The sequence below is a fragment of the Dipteris shenzhenensis genome, chromosome 1 (genome assembly GCF_047967505.1).
Source record: "Dipteris shenzhenensis isolate YYH24624 ecotype China chromosome 1, Dip_SZ_1.0, whole genome shotgun sequence".
NCBI classification, from domain to species: Eukaryota; Viridiplantae; Streptophyta; class Polypodiopsida; order Gleicheniales; family Dipteridaceae; genus Dipteris; species Dipteris shenzhenensis.
In genome coordinates, this window is record NC_141596.1 from 31,286,680 (window position 1) to 31,308,764 (window position 22,085).

General features: G+C 45.7%; 1 protein-coding gene across 7 annotated transcripts in view; it reads right to left on the reverse strand.

Annotated features, from left to right (window-relative positions):
• Window positions 1–384: 384 nt before the first annotated feature.
• Window positions 385–22,085, reverse strand: part of LOC147905695 (uncharacterized) — a 122,489-nt gene continuing 100,788 nt past the window's right edge. For 4 of the 7 annotated variants that reach the window (XM_087381275.1, XM_087381266.1, XM_087381246.1 and 1 more), the window contains 3 exons: window positions 1,238–1,331; window positions 1,054–1,139; window positions 385–858 (listed from right to left, as the gene is read on the reverse strand). In XM_087381275.1, the coding sequence (XP_087237401.1) occupies window positions 1,055–1,139; window positions 1,238–1,331 (179 nt within the window). In that variant the 3' untranslated portion in view covers window positions 385–858; window position 1,054. Of the gene's footprint in view, window positions 859–1,053; window positions 1,140–1,237; window positions 1,332–1,778; window positions 1,910–22,085 lie in introns of those variants that run through there. The other 3 variants (XR_015541744.1, XR_015541743.1, XR_015541745.1) reach the window with 3 other exon arrangements.

Consider the following 22,085-nt stretch of genomic DNA (forward strand, 5'->3'; position numbering starts at 1 on the left):
AATACATGGAGGACTGAATACCCTAAATATTCACTTACATATTGCTACCCACAAAGGAAAAAGGATGCTGCAATTCATGCAAGGTGAACATCCATGGATTTTCATGATGTGACATTTGATTATGTACTTGTCTCCAGCTTTTGGTCATTGGCAACCCACTCAATGGGACTTTCTTTTAGGTCACATTGAAGGCAGAGTAAAGGGATGCCCATATGTTTCTCGTTTAATTGTTGATAGGAAGCACATACTCTTAGAATCCAAACTTTTTCCAAAATATGTGGCCATAAACTCATGCAAGTAGGTGAATGTAGGTACAAAAATGCCAAACTCACTTGGAAAGAAATTGATTTAGTTCGAACACTTTGGGACACAACTTGGCTTTTCAATTCGTCATGTCAAGTTTATCTCTCGGTCAGATACACACTTTTAAGACACCACTAATGATGTCATAATTGACCAACAAAGAGCCTTATGAAGGCACAACTTGGCACTAGAGTCGTGCCAAGTTTACCTCTTAGTTAAATACACACTTTTAAGACACCAGTAGGTGATGTCATAACTGTTGCAAGGAATGAAATGAGAAAACCAATTATTCGATGGTATTACTTGAGTTAAAAGTTTTGATGAGATAGAACCTACATTAAAAAGATCATGCTAACAATCTACTAAAAATGTCCTTTGAATTGTTGTGAAAATAATTATACCCGTTAAGATACAGGCACACCAGATAAAGTTGCTCAATGAAGAGTCTTGTGTGAAGCACTTTTGAGTACAGGGTGTCTTTTGAATTCAGCAGCAGTAATCCATAGACCAAACCACTGCACGGTACTCATGTCGACCATACCCTCAACAATGAGCCTTGCACAACAAAAGGGAAAAATGAAAGTAACAAAACTTCAAAATCTTGACACAAGAACATAAAAATCAAAGTTGTAGCTTTTGATGTGTCGGGAGGGAGATGGATATTACTAGCTAATGAGGTATTGATGCTTTGCAGATTCCACTTCTCAATCAAAAAAAAAATCAAGTCAGATTTTGCTTCATTCCTCTGACCTCAAATTTGCTCACAGTGGGTGGACTTGCACTGCAAAATTTTATCTGCTACCTCCTCAAACGATTGAACCTCTTTTCTCCATAACCTTATCCATAGAGATAACAAAAAAATCAAAGCACTATAATCATAAAAGTTTCTGAATCCTAATCTATGCAAAAGCTCACAGAGAGTAAACTGGCAAACCATGCGTCAATTCCAACAGCTCTGGCTCCTTCCTTGTCTGCGATTGGATCATCTCCTAGGAGAACTGCTTCATTGGACCTGACACCCAATTGACCTGCAATAGAGGATTCAGGAAAAATATTCGTCAAAGACAGAACACTGACCATCATGATGATAGCTCAACAATACACTAGCCCGTATTTCTATGGATCCTATGTTGTACAGCAAGTTCTTTTTCTTATGTATGTTTTGCGAAAAGAGAACTGCCTAGGTGTCAAAGGCTTACAAAATAGAGCCCCTCCCTCACCGCCCCCCCCCCCCCCCCCCCAAAAAAAAAAAAAAGAAAAAAAAAAAGAAAAACATACCCCAAAAACTGCCATAGGAAAAGTCCTGTGCTTGAGAGCACACTTATTGTGAAGCATACTGTCCCAGTCTCAAAAGTGCTCTCACTGTTTGGTGAAGTGCTTGATGAATTTATCATATACATGCACGTTGTCATGTCATAACCCTAGTATCACCTATTCTTCCTGGCTACAATCTCAATCAGGAGAGAAGAGGCTACCTTCACTAGTTGTGAGTTTGTGGAATTTGTCTTCTCCTCGAGTCTTCTTTTTCCCTCTATTTGTCCATACGAGGATAGGTTCCCCTTTCTCTCCTCCTGTGCTAAATTTATCCTGTGCTTGCTGCTCCTTTCTGCGATAACCATGCAGTGCGCCTCTTATGGCCCCCTTTCCTATCTTACGAAGGCTTCCCCTCACTCACTTGTCTGTTCTGTTGTTGCACCACTGTTTACCCAGGTTTTTTTTTCTCTATTCCCTTGCAGCCTCTCAACTTCAAACCCTAACACCTTCTTGTTGAGGAGGAATGCTCAATCATGCAATGCAAATCAATGTAGACTAAACTAAAAATTGACTGGTTAGTATTTGTCATGCCACATGGCATTGTGGGATTTATATCCATATACAACTTGATGGCACAATGCCGTGCTCTATGGCAGCTGTATAAAGATCCTTTTTCTTCCTTTTCAATATTGTATTCTGGTTAATCAGAAGGGTATCAGGATTTGTTTCGGAGATTTGCTGCCACAAGTTTATTTGTTGGATCCTTGACCAGTTGGTCGCAAGGAAGCTCACTTTATGGAGCTTGGCCATTGTCATGTGTGGGTGAGAATTAAACTGGTGAGAATCCAAAAAATCTGAGAAACAGCTCACACAGTACGAGATAGCATTGAGTGGAAACCACGGACTCATGAGCACCATGTCTTGAGAGAGGCATCCGCAAAGAGAGTTGGCCACCATAATCTTGCTTGCAATACCTTATGGATCGTAAGCTCCCCACCAAAATGACCACCCGTGATGCCTGAATGGGTTCCGCCCAAGACCTCCACAAGTTCATCCTCACGAATGCAGTGGCACATTATACCGTCCTTGCCCATGCAATAGAGCTGGCCGGCTATCAGTTGATATGGTGCACATCCTTAATGAGTTTCCTGGCCTGGTCCTTATTAAGGGCCTTGTTCTGAGGGAATTTATTGGCTAAGAAGTGGCCAATCTCCTGGGCCCATTCTAGAACTAAATCGACAAGGAATAGCGAGGCATCCAAAAGACCAACCTCCACTCCTATTGCTGGTTCTCCATTGGAGATACGAGACATGTGATCAGCCATAAAGTGGGTACATCCTTTCCTTACAGCGACAGTGAAATTAAACTCTAGAAGTGAGCATCCACGTGATGTGTCCTGTCATACAGGGTTTATTGACTAAATAGAGGAGGGCCTAGTGGTCTACAAAGAATACAAACTTGTTTGCCAGCAACAAGTAATGCCTAAATTTTTTTTTGGCATACACCATGGCAAGTCCCTCCCGCTCAGTCATGGTATAGTTCATTTCTACGACTGAGCAAGCTAACCTTTAACATTGGCATGACTGTTGACATGCCCCATGGTGGTAGCATTGACCATTTTGGCCACATGGTTGGGCGTTGACTTCTGATTTGAACTTGAGCCATAGTCCATGCTCTCACTGAGTCAATTTGACTCTTTTAACTCCTCAAAATATTTCATAATATGTGGGAATGGTAGTTGCTCGCAGTGCGAGGACTTCGACCTTGAATTGTAGGTCTCTGATCACCTTAACTCATTGCAATCGATCTTCTGATAGCACCTCTACCTCACATGTTATTTGCCACGTGTGACAGTCAAAACACAGCCAAAAGCCAAATGCCATGTTTGTCAGACATGCTAACATGATCATTGCCCCTCCAACAGAACTACCAGAATGGCCAAATCAATGCCACACAGACTGTTACATTGTAACATCTGCTTACTGCTACATCAACATTGGCACGTCATCATAATGTGTACCACATCAATGACACTACGTTATCAAGAAATCTCCAAAACATTCCATCATCAACGCCATGTCTTCGAATATTCCTTTCCATCTGCCAATTGAACATTCCCTTTTTTAAGCATTTTATTACAGTTTCAATTTAAATCCAAAGAAAAATATATTTGTAAAATCAAAGAAAATTCCTCTAAATTTTCATTTTCAAAGCTATTTCAGGCCTAGTTTCCATGTCCATTTAAGCCCATTTTGACACATTTAACCATGGTTCTGATGGTAATCAGTATGAGATCTGAGACATCTTCTGGACAGCTCTTACTCAAGATCATTATAGGCATCAAACCATGTCCCTTTTGGCATTTTCAAAGAGCATTCCAAAGCTAGCTTCAAGACAAATTTAAGGCCTCGTGTTTATTGATAGTCCTACAATAATTTTGAAGTCATTATTATCAATTTGGGAGTCATTCGAGAAAGTGAATATGATACACTATTTTGAAGCACTATAACTTCAGGATACTCAACATCACCTTTGCATCAGTTCCAGCCCGTTTGAAGTAGTAAAACATAAAAAATAAACCTTTGAGGTCTTCTTAATATTGTTAGAAACATGAACTATGAGCAATGGATTTAGTTCATCGGATTACCCTTGGGGTAATTAGCTTTTTGGATAGGTAAGATTGTTGGAAAAATGAGTGATGAGCTATGGATTTAGTTCACTGGAGGAACGCCCCGATTGTTAAAAACGTTACAAGAGTGTAGCTAGACCATAGTGCCTAAGCAAATACTATGACTTGATGTCATAAGCATGGTTGGCCATCTTTAAGGGGCCACATGATGGGCATGCCCCCTCACATTCCGCAGGCAGCCTTTGAGTTGCTGCAGTTTTTGGTGTGCAAATTCTCTCAGCTTCTAGAGCATTTTGATTTGCAGTGATTCATTGTGTGTGCTTGATAGTAAAGGGCAATATAATATGGTAGGACTCCCTGTTTTCTCACATAGTATTAGAGTATGGTTGAGCTTTACCAGTTGCACCTGCTCAGAGGACCCAGTTGGGCAGTCCTCTAGTTCAGAGGCGATGTTAGAGATCAATGACCCCACCTTTGAGCCCCCGATTTGTGGAAAAAGGGGCATTGGATCACAGGAACATATGATTGTGAGGGGTAGCTATAAGGGACAGTTTGGGCTGCATACCAGCAGAAAACAGAGGCCAGCCCTAGTGAAGCCCCTGGCAGCCCCTTATATAGGCTGCCCAGGGGGCCCTCTTTGAGGCCAGGTAAGGCCCGACTAGCAGGTCGGCCTGCTAGCCCCTGGACCAACCAGAAAGTTGGCCAGGATGAGGCCCTTCCAGCCCCCTATATAAGGGGACCCTTTCCCACCTCATTTCTCATCAGCCACAGCATCCACAGAAGCCTACAGAGAGGCAGCACAGAGCAGGTGTAGTCTACTAGGAGAGTTCCAGATCTTGGCCAGCCCCTTGCTGGATACCTTGCGCTCACCCTGAGCTTGGTTTTGCCCACTACGTGGTGGAGGAATACATCTGATTTCTCTTTTGTATATGCTGTCTATACTTGATCTTTCGGGTGAGGTTCTAGTGTGTGGTCTGCATCATTGAGTGATTGAGATACAGCTGTTCCTATTTCGCAGAGGTCGTGAGGTTAGAGTGATTCTATCCTTCATTTCGAACATTGTATGAAAGAACGATTCTCAGCTCTAGAAGCTCTCACATCGAAGGAAGCAGTTCTTCTGCAGGAAAGTGACTTTGATTCGAACCGGGTTTGCAGAGTTCTATTTCATCTACCACACGTTTTATTTGGAGATTCTTTGCTGTGTGAAATTTACAGCAGACATGTTGAAGTTAGAAGCCTCTTCTGGCACTACTATTCATCCTCCCTCCGCTAGTCATGTTCCCTCTTATACCACCCCTAACTTTGGAGAGTCTAGGAGCATGGATGGATGGGACAAATCACCCCATTTGGAAGGCAAAGATCCGGAGTCACCTTGTGGCCCGGAAGCTGTGGAAGCTCACAACAGGAGTAGACACGAAGCCGGAGGATGTTGTAGATCACAAGGTCAGGATTTTGATGCCGGTGGACAAAGATGAACTTGAAGCATGGGAGGATAGAGATACCCGGGCCCTGGATTCGAGGGCGGACTCTGTGGGGATAACAGCGGGCACAAGAAGGCTTGGTACGTGGACAACGGTGCCTCAAAACACGTGTCCAATAAGGAGGAGTGGTTCAAGACCATGGAGGGGACCCATCCTGACTCAAAGGTGACCATGGGGATAGCTCGACGTGCCATGTGAAGGGGGTTGGCAGTATTTCGATCATCACCACAGCGGGAGAAGAGAAGGTAATTTCCGGTGTGCTGTTTATTCCAAAATCTGTGCAAGAATCTGCTCTATGTGAGTCAAATGGATAAGCATAAGATGTCGGTACTCTTCGAGAAGGGGGAAGTCATCATCACTTCCAAGGAAGATGGACAGAGGGTGGCCCAAGATGTCAAGGAGGACGGCTTATACCGGGTTACATGCTTTAGTTGTTCATGGGGACCATGGGCACTCCAAAATGAGGCATGAAAGGCTTGGTTATGTCAATTACAGTACTCTTACACAAATGCAAAAGTCCAAGATGGTGGAGGGACTTCTAGCTATCAGAAGCGTAGAGAAAGTCTGCCAGGCTTGCTTGGAGGGCAAGCAACGCCTGGAGCAATTCCCACAAAAGGCTGCATCGAGGGCTAAGGGACCATTGGAGCTGGTCCACTCCGACATTTGCAGACCAATGTCAACCAAATCATTTGCAAGGTCTAGGTATACTCTTCTATTTAGTGGGATGACTTGGATATGTTGCCTAACCAAGAAGTCTCAGGCATTTGAGAAATTCAATGACTGGAAGGCCAAGGTAGAGAACGAAACAGGGAAGGATGTCAAAGCATTCCGCACTGATCGAGGGGAGAAGTTCACCTCCACAGAGTTCAACACTTTCTACAGAAAGCATGGAATCAAGCATCAGCTTACTTGTGCTCGCACATCTCAACAGAATGGGGTTGTTGAGCAAAAGCACGGAACGGGTACAGAGATGGGATTGACCAAGATCAGAGGGAGCTCTCTCTCGAAAGCTTACTAGGGTGACGTAGTCAATAATGTAGTTCACATCCTCAACAGGGCCAAGACCAAGGCCGTTGCAGATATGACACCCTACGAAGCATACTACGGTAAGAAGCCCACTATCTCCCATCTGAGGATTTTTAGTTCTGGATGCATTCGTACATTTGCATAAAGATGATAGGTCAAAGCTAGATTCCAAGAGCAAGAATGTGACTTTGTTAGGTACTGTGAAGCATCTATGGGGTACCGCATCTCCAACCCGATGAAGAAACAGACATTGATAAGTAGGGACGTGGTCTTTGAGGAAGCAACGTCCAAGGCAGAAGAAGAGGTCATCAAAGTTTCCCAAGTTTCGACACCCCAAGTTGACCATTATAGAGGTAGCGACGACTGAAGATCCCGAGGAACCTGCGAAAAAGCCAAATGCACCAGAGCCACCCCCGAAGTCAACTTTCGATGATAGGAAGTTACCGACGTGGTATCTGAAGACCTTGCAAGATTCTGGGGTCAAGGACATTCCAGAGTTCGATGGTCACGACACAACCCTTGGCCAACTTCGCCTTGATGGCTAAGCTCCACGAGCCGCACACCATTGAGAAGGCAAAAGATATACCGTAGCAGCATGTTGCCATGAAGGCAGAGATGGACGCCATTCTAAAAAATGACACCTGGGACTTGGTGGCCAAACCCTACAAGCGGAAGATAATAGGTACCTAGTGGGTGTACAAGCTAAATTTCAAGCCTGATGGGAGCTTGGACAAATATAAAGCAAGATTGGTGGTACAAGGCTATGCTTAGTCAGAGGGACTCGACTTCGACGAGACCTTTGCCCCCACTGCCCGGATGTTCACTATTCGGACGGTGATCGCTTTGGCTGCCCATCACGATGTGAAGTCAGCATTCTTGAATGGAAAGGCATTGTACGGGCTGAAACGAGCCCCAAGAGCATGGTACCACCACATCGATGTATTCTTCTCGAAGATCGGGTTCAATCGAAGCCATCAGATGCAAACCTCTCTCTCTTTTTAGCGGGGGTCAAAGGCTGGTTCTAATCCAATACGTGGACGCTTTGATCCTTACCGGTGACCATACCAAGGGGGTCACGGGCTGGTTCTGATCCTATACGTGGATGATCTGATCCTTACCGGTGACCTGAAGTCGAACGCTTGGTGTCGCTTTCACCTGTCCAATCTGAGTCACAGAGTCCGCCTGCCTCAATCCCTGTGGTGTATACAATCCTATATGTGCAAGTACCCTTCAGATACCTCAGCACCCGTAGACCTGCCTTCCAATGATTCTCCTTGGGTTTCGCAGAGAATTGGCACAACATCCCAACCGTAAAGGAGATGTCCGGCCTGGTGTTGGTTAGATAAAGTATAGACTGCCCACCAATCGTCGATACTTGCTAGCATCTACCAGTTTTGAAGAGTGACAAATGCTCAACATTGCCCGACCTCCATCTGTGTCACAACATCCTTGCAGTCCTCCATCTCGAACCGCTTCAATATCTCCTGACAGTATTTCTCTTGCGAGATGAAGATGCCCTTGTTCTGCATGACCTCGATCCCAAGGAAGTAGTGGAGATTTTGTGCTTGCATCAAGGGCCATTTGGTAGCTGAGCAAGACAAACCCTCAGTTGCCCTTTCTTCTACAGAGACGGAGTACCGAGTTGCATACATTGCAGCATGCGAGACATTGTGTCTTAGGTGGATACTTGAGGATATGGACGTGACTCAGGAGAAGGCAACGGTGGTCATGTGCGACAACCAAAGTTGCATAGCCATCACGAAGAACCGAGTGTTTCATGCACAGTCCATTACCACTTCATACGGGAGCTCATCGTCGATGACATCCTAGAAATGATGTACTGCCCGAGCACCGACAACCTTTCCTATGTCTTCACGAAGGCTCTCCCACGGGAGCAAATGGAGCACCTCATAAGACGCATGGGGATCGGCCCACAGTTGTGTCATTCAGAGGGGGTGTTAGAGATCAATGACCTCTACAGAGAGGTAGCACGAAGCAGGAGTAGTCTACTAGGAGAGTTCCAGATCTTGGCCAGCCCCTTGCAAGATATCTTGTGCTCACCCTGAGCTTGATTTTGCCCACTATTTGGCGGAGGAATGCATTTGAGTTCTCTCTCATATTCTCTCTCTAGGATATTCTATCTATACTCTATCTTTTGAGTGAGGATCTAGTGTGTGGTCTACATCATTGAGTGAGTGCGACAGACATGTTCCTATTCCACATAGGTTGTGAAGTTAGAGTGACTCTATCCTTCATTTCCAACAGGCGCACAACCTGAGCCTAGGTATAAAAAGCCCGAGAGAGATCCCCAATACAATGTCCACAACAAAGAAGACGAATGTGGAAATCTTTGCAGAACATCCTGCCAAGAACCTCAAGCCTTCGACAAAGACAATAAAAAAGAGGTGGTTGCAACAATGTGCAAATCATGACACGAGATCTATAGATGCAATTTGCAAATCAGACAATTGTAAAGGCAGCACTGCAAGAATTTCATTGGAGAGTAAACTCTGCTGCATGTGGAAGACGAGACTCAAATACTAACAACATGACTTTCACACAAGAGGCTAAGCCTGCAAATGACTCGCAAAAAGTCATATGTGCAGCACAATATTTTCGGTATCGACGCACAACGTGTTGAAAGCGCCATAATCACCAACATATAGCATTAAAAAGTGGCACGGTCCCAAGTGCCAATCGACTTTACAAAGGATCATGCATTGGCAAAACTAAGCCAAAGCTTCTAAAGCAAAGGGTGAACAGATGTGGTGATTCCAAAAAGACGTTTTGTTGAAGCAAAGAGTAGTAATTATTGAACTTCAATGTAGCACGGGCTATTGCAATTCAAAAGAACTCATACTAGAAAAGAATAGAAACTTTGCATAAATGCTTTCTCATAGAGGAGATAGGGGTTAAAGCACAGACAACCTACCCCATCTTACTCGCTTAGATATGTATGATACCTCTCGAAGAAGCAGCTTTGTGCCATTTCATGGCCTACCTCAACAGTGGAGAAGATGGATGCCAATTGGATATTGCACAAGGCAATGGAAGCAACACAAATCAATAGGGACCCTAGTCGGTAAAAACACATTAATTCATTTGTTTTTGTGGAGGGGTGCTGATTAACCTATGACGAAGTAACGTAAGCAAGGGGTGCTGATTAACCTAGGATGAAGTAACATAAGCAAGGGGCGCCGAATAAACTATGACGAATTAATGTATGGGGAAATCGAGAAAGTTCTCAGAAATCTAGAAAGTTCGTATAGCCGCCCTTAGCAACGAGTATTTAAGGGGGAAGTGGGGGAGGCAGAGAGGGATAGAGAGAGGGAGGGAGAGGGAGACGGAGGGAGAGGGGAGGGCTGAGTGGCAGGAGGGGAGGGAGAGGAAGCAAGTGAGTGGAGGGGAGGGCTGAGCGGAGCAAGAGCGTGGAGGGAGAGGGAGAGGGGAGGGGGAGGGTTGATCAAAAGGAGAGGTGGAGAGGGGACTGCTGAAAGGAGCAAGGGGAGAGGCTAGAGGGAGAGGGGACTGCTGAAAGGAGCGAATGGTGGAGAGGCCAAAGGGGAGGAGATGAATGGAGCTATGGGCATAATGGCTGCTGATAGTTAATAGTTAATAGGGATGTAAGGGATCACTAATAGTTAATAGTGATCCCTGGATTTTCTTTCGCAGGATGTAAGGGATCACTAATAGTTAATAGCGATCACTAGTCCCATAGATCTTGAAGGGTCTCACATAAAATAGATGTTGTGATACTATGATAATGTAAGCATAGTATGTGTGAAGAGACCCTTATGAAGATAAGGGGATACCAAATTATGTGAATGAGTATGGATAAAGTGAAATGCCTATGAAGGAGAAGAATGTAGAAAGGAAGAAGATGGATTGACAAAGGAATGGAAGTTGGTTCTCCCTCTTTTCTATGTACTCTCCTCTTCAATCATCCCTCATCTTCATTAGGGTCTCTTCACACATACAATGCTTACAATATCATAGTGTGTACAACATCTATTCTAACACTCCCCCTTAAGCTCAGAATGAGCTTGCACCAGATGCTTCTCGAAAGGATTTGACCTTCTCCTCCCCGAGAGCCTTGGTGAATATATCAGCCATCTGCTCATTCGTTTTGACATACTCTAGATGGACCTTTCCACTAATCACCTTCTCTCTTATAAAGTGGTAGTGCACTTCAATATGTTCCATCTTGGCATGGTAGACTGGATTCTTGGCTAGCATAATGCTACTCATGTTGTCACAATAAATGACAACACTCTCCTCAATATGGATCCCAAAATCAGCAAGTAGGATCCTCGACCAAGCCTCTTCACATGCAGCAATGCCTACTCTACGATACTCTGCATCCGTGCTAGAAAAGGCGACGGTAGGGTGCTTCTTCCTACTCTAGCAGACCATAGCACTACGCATATGCACTAGTAGACCTCCTATCCATGATGCTACCAGCCCAATCTGCGATTCTGCATCCATGTGTCCATACAAGCATAAGCCTCCATCTTTTACATTAAACATGCCATAGCTCCTAGTTACCTTCACATAGAGTGGAATCCCTCTGATGACCTCAAAATGGCTCTTACATGGTTGTTGCCTAAACCGACTGATCACTCCAACTGCGTAGCTCAAGTCTTAGTGTGTAATGGTTAGATATAAGAGACTCCCAACCATTTTCCAATACATCATGACATCCTGTATGTATTTGCCATCATCCAACATCTTCACATTCTGATCAAGCGGTGTGTCTATGGGCTTGCATGCTGTCATCCCATACTTCTTTAGCATACCCAAGGCATATTGCCTTTGCACCATCCATTTACCTGTAGGAGTGTCAATCACCTTAATGCCCAAGAAATATTGAAGCTCATGAAGATCCTTCATGTCAAACTCCTGTGATAGTCTTTTCTTTAGAGCTGAAGTTTCACCTGTATGCCTCCCCGTAATGATCAAGTCATCCACATTAATCACAACACCATCAATTTGCCATCCTCATACTTCACATACAAAGAGTAATCAGCCTTTGATTGGCTGAACTTCATGCACAGCAACGTCTTACTGATCCTTTCACATCATGCATGCAATGCTTGCTTCAATCCATATAGTGCCTTCTTCAATCTACACACATGCGAAGTGGACTTAGGATGCACATACCCATCTAGCTGATGCATATACACCTCTTCCTGTAAATCACCATTCAAGAGCGCATTCTTGACATACATTTGCCATAATTTCCCAGCCATACATGGCAACCAATGCTATCACTATCCTAACCATTGTCATCTTTGCAACTGGACTAAATGTCTCATCATAATCTAGGCCATGCGTCTACACATATTCCTTTACAACTAGTCTTGCTTTATAGTGTTCTACTGGTCCATCGCGCTTACACTTCACCTTGTAGACCCACTTACAGCTATAGCTTTTTTTCTTGGTGGTAAGGAGTCAGCTTTCTTACAGTATTTGCATCAGATTTTCCGTTAGAAAAGATATGGGCTGCCTAAAACAGCAAAAAGTTGCTGCAAGCTGCTGAAATTCAGCTTGTTGTATGCACTTAAAGTGTGGAAATCCTTGCAATTTGAGCTTGTTTATGCCTCCAACTTTGAAATGAATATGACAGAGAGTTCACAAGTTACTTAGGTAGTGGGTGACAAACTCACTAAGGACAAATACATGATATGATTGTATCATATGGACAATTCCTTATGGAAAAAGACTTATGGAGATTGGTGAGGATGAATGCCTCTATTTGCTAGAAGAGAATCCAACAGAGGAGCAGGTGAAAGGATATAAAGCATGGGTTGAAAAATCTTGGAAAGCGTTGCATTGGATGTCTCTTTGTGTTTCAGAGATTTTGATCTCACACATCAAGAAAGCTACGAATCCAAAAGAAGCTTGAGGCTTGTAAGATCCAACTAAACCAACGAGTACATGGCATTTGGAGAGAAAATAGGTCTATTACTGACTAAATTGCAGAAATCAAGCAGATTGGTGAAGATTTGGCCAAACATTAATTCACTTGTCGATGATGATGATCTAGTTTCGGTGACCCTCAATAGTCTAGGTCTGCAACATAAAAGCCTAATACCTCTATTTCAGTGCGTGGGTGTCATGAGGGCGTGAGTTTTAATACTCGCATGTGGCCTCGACCCTGGGAATCAAGTTGCGAGGTCAAGGGATGGGGGTGTGCAAGGTCCCCCTAGGAAATTGTGCCTTGAGGGCAATTGAGAAAGGTTTAGGGCCAAAAGGGGCCCAAAAACCTTGGGGCTTTTAAGTTGGTCATTGGTGGGCTTTTAAAAGGCCCCAATAGAGGGGGCCTAAGGGATGGGCTGTCAAGTGGCAAGCCCATGCAGCCCCCCCCTTTTGGAAAGGAAGGCCAAGGAAGGCCTTGGGCAAGAGATTTTGGACGTAAAAGAATGGCGCGGGGGTCAGAAACACGTAACAGAGGAGGCCTCACGGAAGTTGGCGCTTCCACGGAGAGAATGCATACAATCCGTACAATGGTACGGAAGGGGAAATCAACGCATTAAATGCTGCTGGTATGGTGACATGCAGAGCTTTGAGCGGTACGGAAGCATTGATGGCGAGCTGTACGGTCAAGTGTACAGGGTCATTGATGATGGCAGTACATGTACGTACTGACAATCAGCGTGGGATGTACGGTTCTGAACTGTAGCTTTTGGACGAGAACTACGAGGATGTGTGAATTGATTTCTAAGTGCTGGCTTCGTGGTTTCATTGGGCTGTACGACAGCCACTCTTTTGCCCTTTTGAATATGGGCTGTGGCTGAGTGCTGAATGGAAGCACATTTCAGCTTGACAGGGCATGCTCTGGATTCACATGGGTGTGCAAATAGCTCATGAATGAGCTTGGTTGAGCTGTTGGTTGGTGATTTCATTGCACTTATCCTTTCTAGAGAATGCCCGTGAGCATTGGGCTGGTTTTTGAAGAGACTTGCTTGGTAGGGAGATCGCAATGGATGCTTGCAGATATTGTTTGTACTTTTCAGCACCGGGGGCAGCTCAATTATGCTTTCACCCATTGTTTGGGTATCCCAGTGGATTAGTGAACACTTGTGATTGATTGGGGAGCGTGTGGCCTTGCTAGGGCTGTAAATAATGGCTCCCATGTTAGATGCAGGTGTTTGCACTGAGTATGGATGCTTATGGTCACATGGGTGTGATTGTAGAGCCCCGCAGGGCTAATGTGTTGTGATACTGATGCCTCTGAGTGAGGGAAGAGCATTGAATGCGTGTGAGTTGGTACTCATTGTGTAATCTCTTTGTGGCACTCTTCAATCATTAAAAAAGTACCGAAAGGGGCGCCAAGGCTTTGGGGCCAATCTATGACTTTGTGCTTTGATAGCTCCCCCGATCTGTCCGTGGATTGTTTGCTGAGTATTCTTTTGTGAACGCTTTTGTTTGGTTAATGTTTTACCATCCTCTTGTTACGCTTGAGGTTGGTTTCATGGTTCTGTTGCCGGGACATCACCATCTTTCTTAAGGAGGTGAGCCTGCGATTGTCTCTGGTGAAGTGTTGTTTGCTGTAATTCGATTACAGCGAGAAGAAAATCAAAAAATATGTCTTTGACAGATAATGACTAGGATATGGAGGGGTAGTCCTCCCAGGATGAGCAAGAAGAGCAATCTATGCATAAGGGAGCCTTTCAGGATGACCAAAATGTTGAGGCACAGCAAGTGGTAAATGATTTTGGGGTGAGTGCTTCTCAGTCAAAAGGGTCAAAAGAGGCTGAGGATGCAGAGGAAGCCAATGCTATCTTTAAGACACAGTTAGCGAGCGCTATGGGAGCACTCAGGCAGCTCACGCAGGACCCGAGGTTCCTTGAGTTTATGCATACTCCTTTGAGATTCAAGGAGAGAAAGGAACATTCTCATTCAGGGGACCCTACTGGGGTTCAAAAACAGCCATTTGGAGTGGATTCATTGGATGGACAGCCTCCATTAATGCCAAATGTATAGGGAGTTGCAGGGCAGCAGCCCTTTCAAGGTCTTGGTATGGTTACGCATGGCCAACGGGCTGATTTTCAGAATCTAAATCAAGGGCAGCAAGCTTTTCCCCAAACCTTTATGCATCTAGGGTATTTTGGTGGGGGTTCAGTATTTCAAGCAATGGTTGGTCAAGTTAATGATGGTCAAGGAATGCTTGAAAATTACCCTGTTGGTTTACATCTTGGGATGCAAGGGATGCAAGGCAATGTATTTGGGAAAATGCAGCCCACAATGCCCAACATGATGTATGACAATATTGGCATGCAGCCAGGAATGCAAAGTGGAAGGACAAGAACCTTTGGAGCTCCTACACGTATGTTTGGTATGCTTGGGGCTGGTTTGACAAACCCTCTAATGGGTAGTGGTAATGCACGACAGGCTGGAGGGAATGCAATTCAACCTCCATTTTTGCAGCCACATGTGTATGATAATCTGGCACTCAAAGGGAAGGTAAACGATTACAAAGAAGTGGTGTGGCAGTGAAGTTTGAGACCTTTAATGGGGCTGAAGGTAGGCTGACGGCTTTAACTTTTGTGCAGCAGTTTGATGCAACCTTTTCAGGAGGGAACTTTACTGAGTCATCTAAAACGCGAAGGGCAGCCACCTTCTTGAAGGGGAATGCTCTACAGTGGTGGACAAATTTGCTGCTCCAAAATAAAGCACCCACGTTCAGTTTAAGCAGGTGTTCAGCTACCTGGTTGACCACTACCTTTAAGGTAGATGTTATGACAGCATGGCACAAGTTGGATGCAGCTCATTGCGATAACTTGGAAGAGTACAACAAAAAGATTTGGGAAGCTCTCTTGCCGGTCAGCTCTTATAGGCATGTGCCCTTGTCAGAATAGATTGAAAAATACTGTTGTGGGCTGGCAAAGGAAATTAGGGACTATTGTACTAAAACAAGGATTACCAACATGTCTCAACTCATTGCGAATGCTACCACAGCTGATGCATTATTGTTGGGAAAATCCAGCGGATATAAAAACAGTAAGTCTGAGAGTTTCAAGAAAGCAGGGAAGCCAGGAAATGCTTCCAAGCCTCCTTTCAACAAAGGAAAGAAGCGGTGCACTGATGCAAGGTCTTCACCTCCACCTGAAGTAGCGCCTGCAATGGCACCAAAGTAATCCTCACCTTCCCCTGGGAGATAAGAACAGACTTCTCGTCTAGGAGAAGGGAACTCAAATCATCTAAGTCTAATTGACGTGTTGTCACCTGGCTCCTCAATGCTCGGGGAACTATGTCATAATTTGGAGGGAGCTTTGTAAGGATGAGCGATGAACACCTGAATCGTAACTCGACCAGGATTAGGGCCATAAATAGCCTGGCCTACCAGCCCTAGAGGCTGGGCCAAACAACTTCCCCAATAGCCTTAAAAACGTGGCTATTTGTTGAGTTTGTGAGCTTCTTTCAGCCTATTTGGGCAGCATTTGTCATATGTGCATGTGAAATTCTCTTCGATAAACAGTTCCAAAACCTAGGCAATGCACAACACACCCAAGTAACCCTGGCACACCTTGAACCAGTATGAAGATTTCTGAGCATCTGATGCGCATTTAAAATGAACCGCATGTGTGCCTATTTGAGATTGCATTTTCAATCATCATCTGCAGGATCAAATGAAAGACCCTAGATAGCCCAGGTGGTCCAAGGTGTCACTTCAATGGCTTCCGAAGTTGCAACAATGTGAATCCTCAAGGGGGGAATGCAGAGAGAGAGAGAGAGAGAGAGAGAGAGGAGAAAAACTAAACCCCCAGTTTTGTGTCACAATTTAATTCAATTGTAAATATGCAAGTTTGAGGAATAGAGAGAGAGAGAGAGAGAGAGAGAGAGAGAGAGAGAGTTTATTAAAGTCTTCGGAAGACCGATGGGTCTATGAGACTGTGAAAAACCTGGTACAACGAGCTGTGGTGGTGGAGCTACTAAATGAGCATCCACACCAATGCAAATGCAAAAAATGCAGAATGTCAGTACTAGATCCTAAGTACAACAAAGTTATGTTGGTAGTCGACTATCTCATCATCATCATCATCACCATCAAGACATCAGGGTGGATGAGGCAATCGGGGCATGAAATCGGTGATAGAATGCTGTCGGCCACTCGAAGGTGCAGCCCTGGCATGTCTCCTAGTCATCGCTCTGTGTCTAACCAAGGCTACTATGACCCCCGTCGGGCGGGACCCGACTCTAAACAGGGAGGGGATGTCCCCAAGTGTGATCTGTGTGTCAACCCTCTGTCTGAGCTGTCGAGTCACAAGCTTGGGGTCACGGTCATGTCGAGGCCTCGTCTCGTGGGTGTCCATGTGATCTGGCTGGAAAAACACAGTGATAGAGCTCTGAGAGGGATCATCCAAGGAAGAAGTCTGCTCCTGTCTCCGTGCTCGAAGTATCCTCTCGCGGTGTCTGAGTGCCTCATGAACGAAACCTGCCAAACATCGCTGGGCTAGGTAGGAGATGAATAGGGCCAAAATCCCATAGCTATCTCTGAAGAGGCACTAGAAACGTCCGCGGATCTCATAGTAAACAGGACACCTGAAGATGAAGTGCTCCTCTGTCTTCACCTCCTACATGTCACACAAAGTGCATATGCACCTCTCCCTGGGTAGTCGCTCTGCTCTGCCGCTCTTGATACGAAGTCTATGTGAAGAAACCCGGAACTGCCCAAGAGAGATCCTCAGTGAGTGGGGTACGTAAATCTACGTGTACACTGGTGGGTCAATAAAACCCTCTACTGTGATATGTAAGAAGTGATCTCTGTAGAAGCCTAGCTTCACTAGAAGATCACTTGGGCCCAGCTAGGTCCGGAATGTGTGTAGCTGTAATAGATCCTCACGGATAACCTGGTTGATCTTGTGTGATAGGAGGGGAGAAAACAAAGCATCCATGCTGTACTGGAAGGGAGGTAGTCTGTCCATGTGGAGCCCCAGTCCCTCAAACCATCTCTCTGTGCGTGCATACTAGCACCTCTAGTCCCCTCCTACTGCAAGTGCCATAAAAGAGGACAGTGTGAGCCATGGGAGCCTGCTACGCCCAGAGGAGTAATCCCCATACCCCCTCACTCGGTACATATAAGTGATGACCTGAAAGAGTCAAAAAGCAACCCTTTGGTCCGTGGATCCTGAGAGTGAGAGCAGAAGCACTGCCTCTCTAGTCTGGCCAATGAAGCATATCCTTTGATCAAGCGTGCCTCCATCACGGGTCTCATAGTGAAGATGGGTCCGGAAAAGACAACCCCAAGATAAGTGTATGATGAAACTACCTCAATAGGTGACCCATCAAATGCAAACTGCTCCTGGCACATGATGGCTCGAGATGTATTGAAGATCATTACCTTGGTTTTACCCAGGTTGACCTTCAAAACATGAGACTCACAAAAGGACTGTAGTGCGTCAAGGTGTCTCTGGAGCCTCTTTGCTGAGGAAGACAAGAGAGCCATGTCATCTGCGTAAAGCAATATCTGGATCAATGTGCCTGCAAGAGAGCAACCTACCCCCCCCTGTGTCTGTATCACTGTCTCAAGCTCGTCAATGTAGAGGTCAAACAAGGTAGGTGATGATGGACACCCTTGTTTGACCCCGACAGTGCTCATGATCTCGTCTGTCCACCCAGATCCTGCCCTGACTCTGCCTGAAACTCTCTCGTAAAGTGCCATGACAGCCCAAATGATCTCCTGGTCGTAACCCAAATCCTGTAGACGCCATATGAGGCAGGATATCGGGACCGTGTCAAATACCTTGTGGAAATCCACAAAGCAACAGTAAACCCTCTACTTCCGTGCCTCACCTCCTCGATGATACATTTGAGCGTGAGAATGTGATCCATGGTCCCATGATCTCGCCGGAATCCGGCCTATCCTGCTACTCTAAGTCCTCGACACTCCGCAAATCTGCTGACCTCGGAATCAAGTACTGATGCATAAATCTTGAGACTTGGACATGACATGTCCAATCATAATGGTCCTGTAGTTCTCCGGGCTTATGGGATCCCCTGTCTTGTGAATGGGTGAGATAGTGTTAATGGTTCAGGTGCATGGGAACCCCAAACAAACAGCTTCATTAAATAGCTTTGCTAAGATCGGGACTAGGAGGTTAATCCCATATGCAATGAACTCAGACTTCAGTGCATAGTCCCTCATCATGATCCTTCGCTTGGCCATTATAAAGCTTCATTACGGCATCCTTTACTCCCTCCCCTAGTGAAGAGGGTGCAGCATCCTTTACTCCCTCCCCTAGTGAAGAGGGTGCAAGATGTGGGACGTGGCATATGTGAGAGGTTAGGGACTGGCTGATTTGGGATATCATAGAGTGTGCGTGCATAATCGAACCACACCTAAGTGTTAGTGAGTGGTGAGGGGGACCGTCCCTCTCTAGAAATCTCCGCCAAAAGTCCTTAGAGTTGTTACTGAACAAAATGTTCAGTAGCTCCTCGTTCCGGCAAACAAAGTCTAGTTTCTTTCTGCGTACCAGTCGACAGTACTCACGTAGCGTCTTTGGTTCGCTCGAAAGATTGTTTTTGGTTTCGAATCTGAGCTTACAGCGTAGAGCCTTACACTCATCATCCTACCATCTATTACAGGGTACGGTCCCAAGGGATGGTGGGCGGGTAGAGCGGGTGGTGTGAGGGAAAGCGTGAAGAGCACTGTAGTGAGCGAGTGACTAGGACAGCACGATCCTCTAATAGGGGTATGAAGTCAATGTAGGCGAGAAGTATGTACAGACGACCAGAGTAAGTAGGTGCGTGATTGCGATCAAAGCGTATATCATGGTAGGTGGAGTAAGAACTCAGCCGGGTGGAAAGTGCTGTGCGACGAGGAGTGGGAATGCTAAAGAAAAGATAGGTATGATCAGCCCTTGGAGGAAGAGGTGCCACGGTAAAGTCAGTGATGATGCGAGATGTGAAGGCAGGGGATCCCATGATGCAGTCAACAACACTGGAGCCTCCCCATGTGGAAAGCACGTGAAACCACCTGATGCTAGCCATCTGTCAAGACCATTAAAATAATGAGATCATGCATCCTACCGAGGTCCAACAGGGCTTGCCCATAAGATGTGAACCGTCCTCGTTTGTCGGCCGAAACCTGTAGCATACCTATCTCCTCAAGGTCAATGTCTGGCAGTAGAGTGGAATCATCCCTGAAGTCGAGGAGTGGTGACTGACGAGCGCATGTCCTCGCCTTGAAGTCCCAACTAAGAGGACTTCTCCACGGCTAGAGAACTCAACGATGGACTGATATAGAGCAGCAAATGGAGATGTCTCATCCTTGCCTCGAATATCTCTGGCAAAACGGGAGGTCTGAGGGCGGAAGTAGCAAACTGCAATAAACAGATCTCGGCTGTCCATGTGCCGGAGCCGGATCCAAAGAAACCTGGAATGTGCATCTCTCTGCTCTACTGAGATGGTCCCCAAAAGTGTGGATCTGTAAAGGACTGCGACTCCTAACCCTCAAACCCCTCCTGTATCCCTCGTCTCATCTCTGTAGGCCGACTCCCATGTATACCTGCTGACTCCTGGTAGTGGATGCTTTGGACTCTGATGTGTCTCTGTATAAAAGACTATGTCGTGGCCTGTATAGGATTTCGAGAAGTTCCATGGTTCTGATCATAAGGTACCATTACAGTTCCAGATGGTGCAGGATAGGGTCTTGGATATCTGAGTCTCATAGACCCCGCCTCCCTATGTGGGAGGGGAGGTGGGTGCCCGACGGGGGCCTGTAAGGAGTCGTCCATCTCGTACTACTGTCCACTTCCCCTCCTTGCGGGCCTGATCCCACTGCTGCAATAGAAAGCTTCTCTCCTTAACCTGTAGTGGAGTGAGGTCCTCATCCATGGAGATCTCTAGCTGGTCTCGTAAGGCTGACCTACGACATAAAGCCAAAAGTCGTGCCTAGGCATCATGGAACCGTATGATCAAGGGCTGGGGTCCCTTCCCACCCGCCATGCTCTCTCAATCTTGTGCTCAGTCGCCCCTAGAGTAGTGGCTACGAAGGTCGTCGCATCTGCCATCCGTGTAGTCTCCGTGCGTGGGACCCCACGTACTCTAATGTTGAGAGCCTTAATGGCTCTCTGCTGTTGCTCCAAGAGGGTAGCCGAAACGGTTACCCTTGCAGGTTCTCGTTTGGCTATGTCAACCCATCTGAACGTCTCCTTAATGGCAGATTGTATGCTCGCAATCTGTGCCTCCACAATTGGGGTGCTCCCTCGGACTGTGCGTATAGCAGTGACATCTTGTCGGAGCTATGGGATCTCCTGTTGTCGGAGTCCCTGAATAAGATCAGCTTGGTGTCGGATAGCATGAGCTTGCTCCTGTATGAGACGCACCTGCCCCTGGGTGAAGCGTGTCTACTCTTGTGAGAAGCGTGACAACTCCATCTCGCGCTCTCGGATACTATGTACCTCCATCAGCAGGTTCTCCCAAGCCTCTGATGGGTCAGCTCGTCTGTGCCCTAGCGAGAACTGAAAAGACTGGCATGAAAGTGTGAGGATGAGACTGGAGGCTGGGTGATGACTGGGTGAGACGAGTGCGGTATGGAGATGACAGTGGCATGGATGAGGAGATCCCAGCAGGGTGTGGGAACGTGGGCTGACTGAGAGGCAAAGCGGAGAGAAAGGTCGAGGTGTAGTGCAAAATAGTGTATGACCCCTCCAAAGTAGGTGTCATAATCGGTGAGAAAACGATAGCGGGAGACGAAGGGAGAGATGGAAGAGATGATGTCAGTGACAACCCCTCTATCCTAGGGTAGAGAGAGAGAGAGAGAGATGGAGAGAGGAGAAAAACTAAACCCCTAGCTTTGTGTCACAATTTAATTCAATTATAAATATGCAAGTTTGAGAAATAGAAGACTTCCTTCTTTTCAAGTGATGTTGTCTATGTTTCTCATGCTCTTGCCTTTGTGAATGCCTCTCACCCTCTTCCCTCTTCTTTCTCCATGCATTCCCCATCCTTTTCCCTCACCCCGGTCACATCTCAACCCACGTATTGAAGAGAGAGGAGATTGGGGCATTAAATGAAGCCAAAAGAGACGCTCACTCTCTATCTCCTCAGATCAAAACAAAGATATAGAAATCAAGGCGAGATTGTACTCTAGCATCGGAAATAAGTGAGGGGAAGCATTTATTTGAGCTCATCGTTCAGCTCCAAAAGTAAGGGCGAGCCTTTGTTGAAAGAACACCTTGTGACTCAACACAATGTGAACTGATGTGAAAGGCGTAAATTAAAAATCTAATTTGGCTAAATTGGACGATTAGAACGAAGCATTTTTAAATCTCACACAGACCCCAAATAGAAGGCGGAATTATAGATAATGACACACCCTATGGAGGACTAGAGTTGGGTGACACACATCAGAAACTGATTCCACTATATGGAAGACAAACCATCTG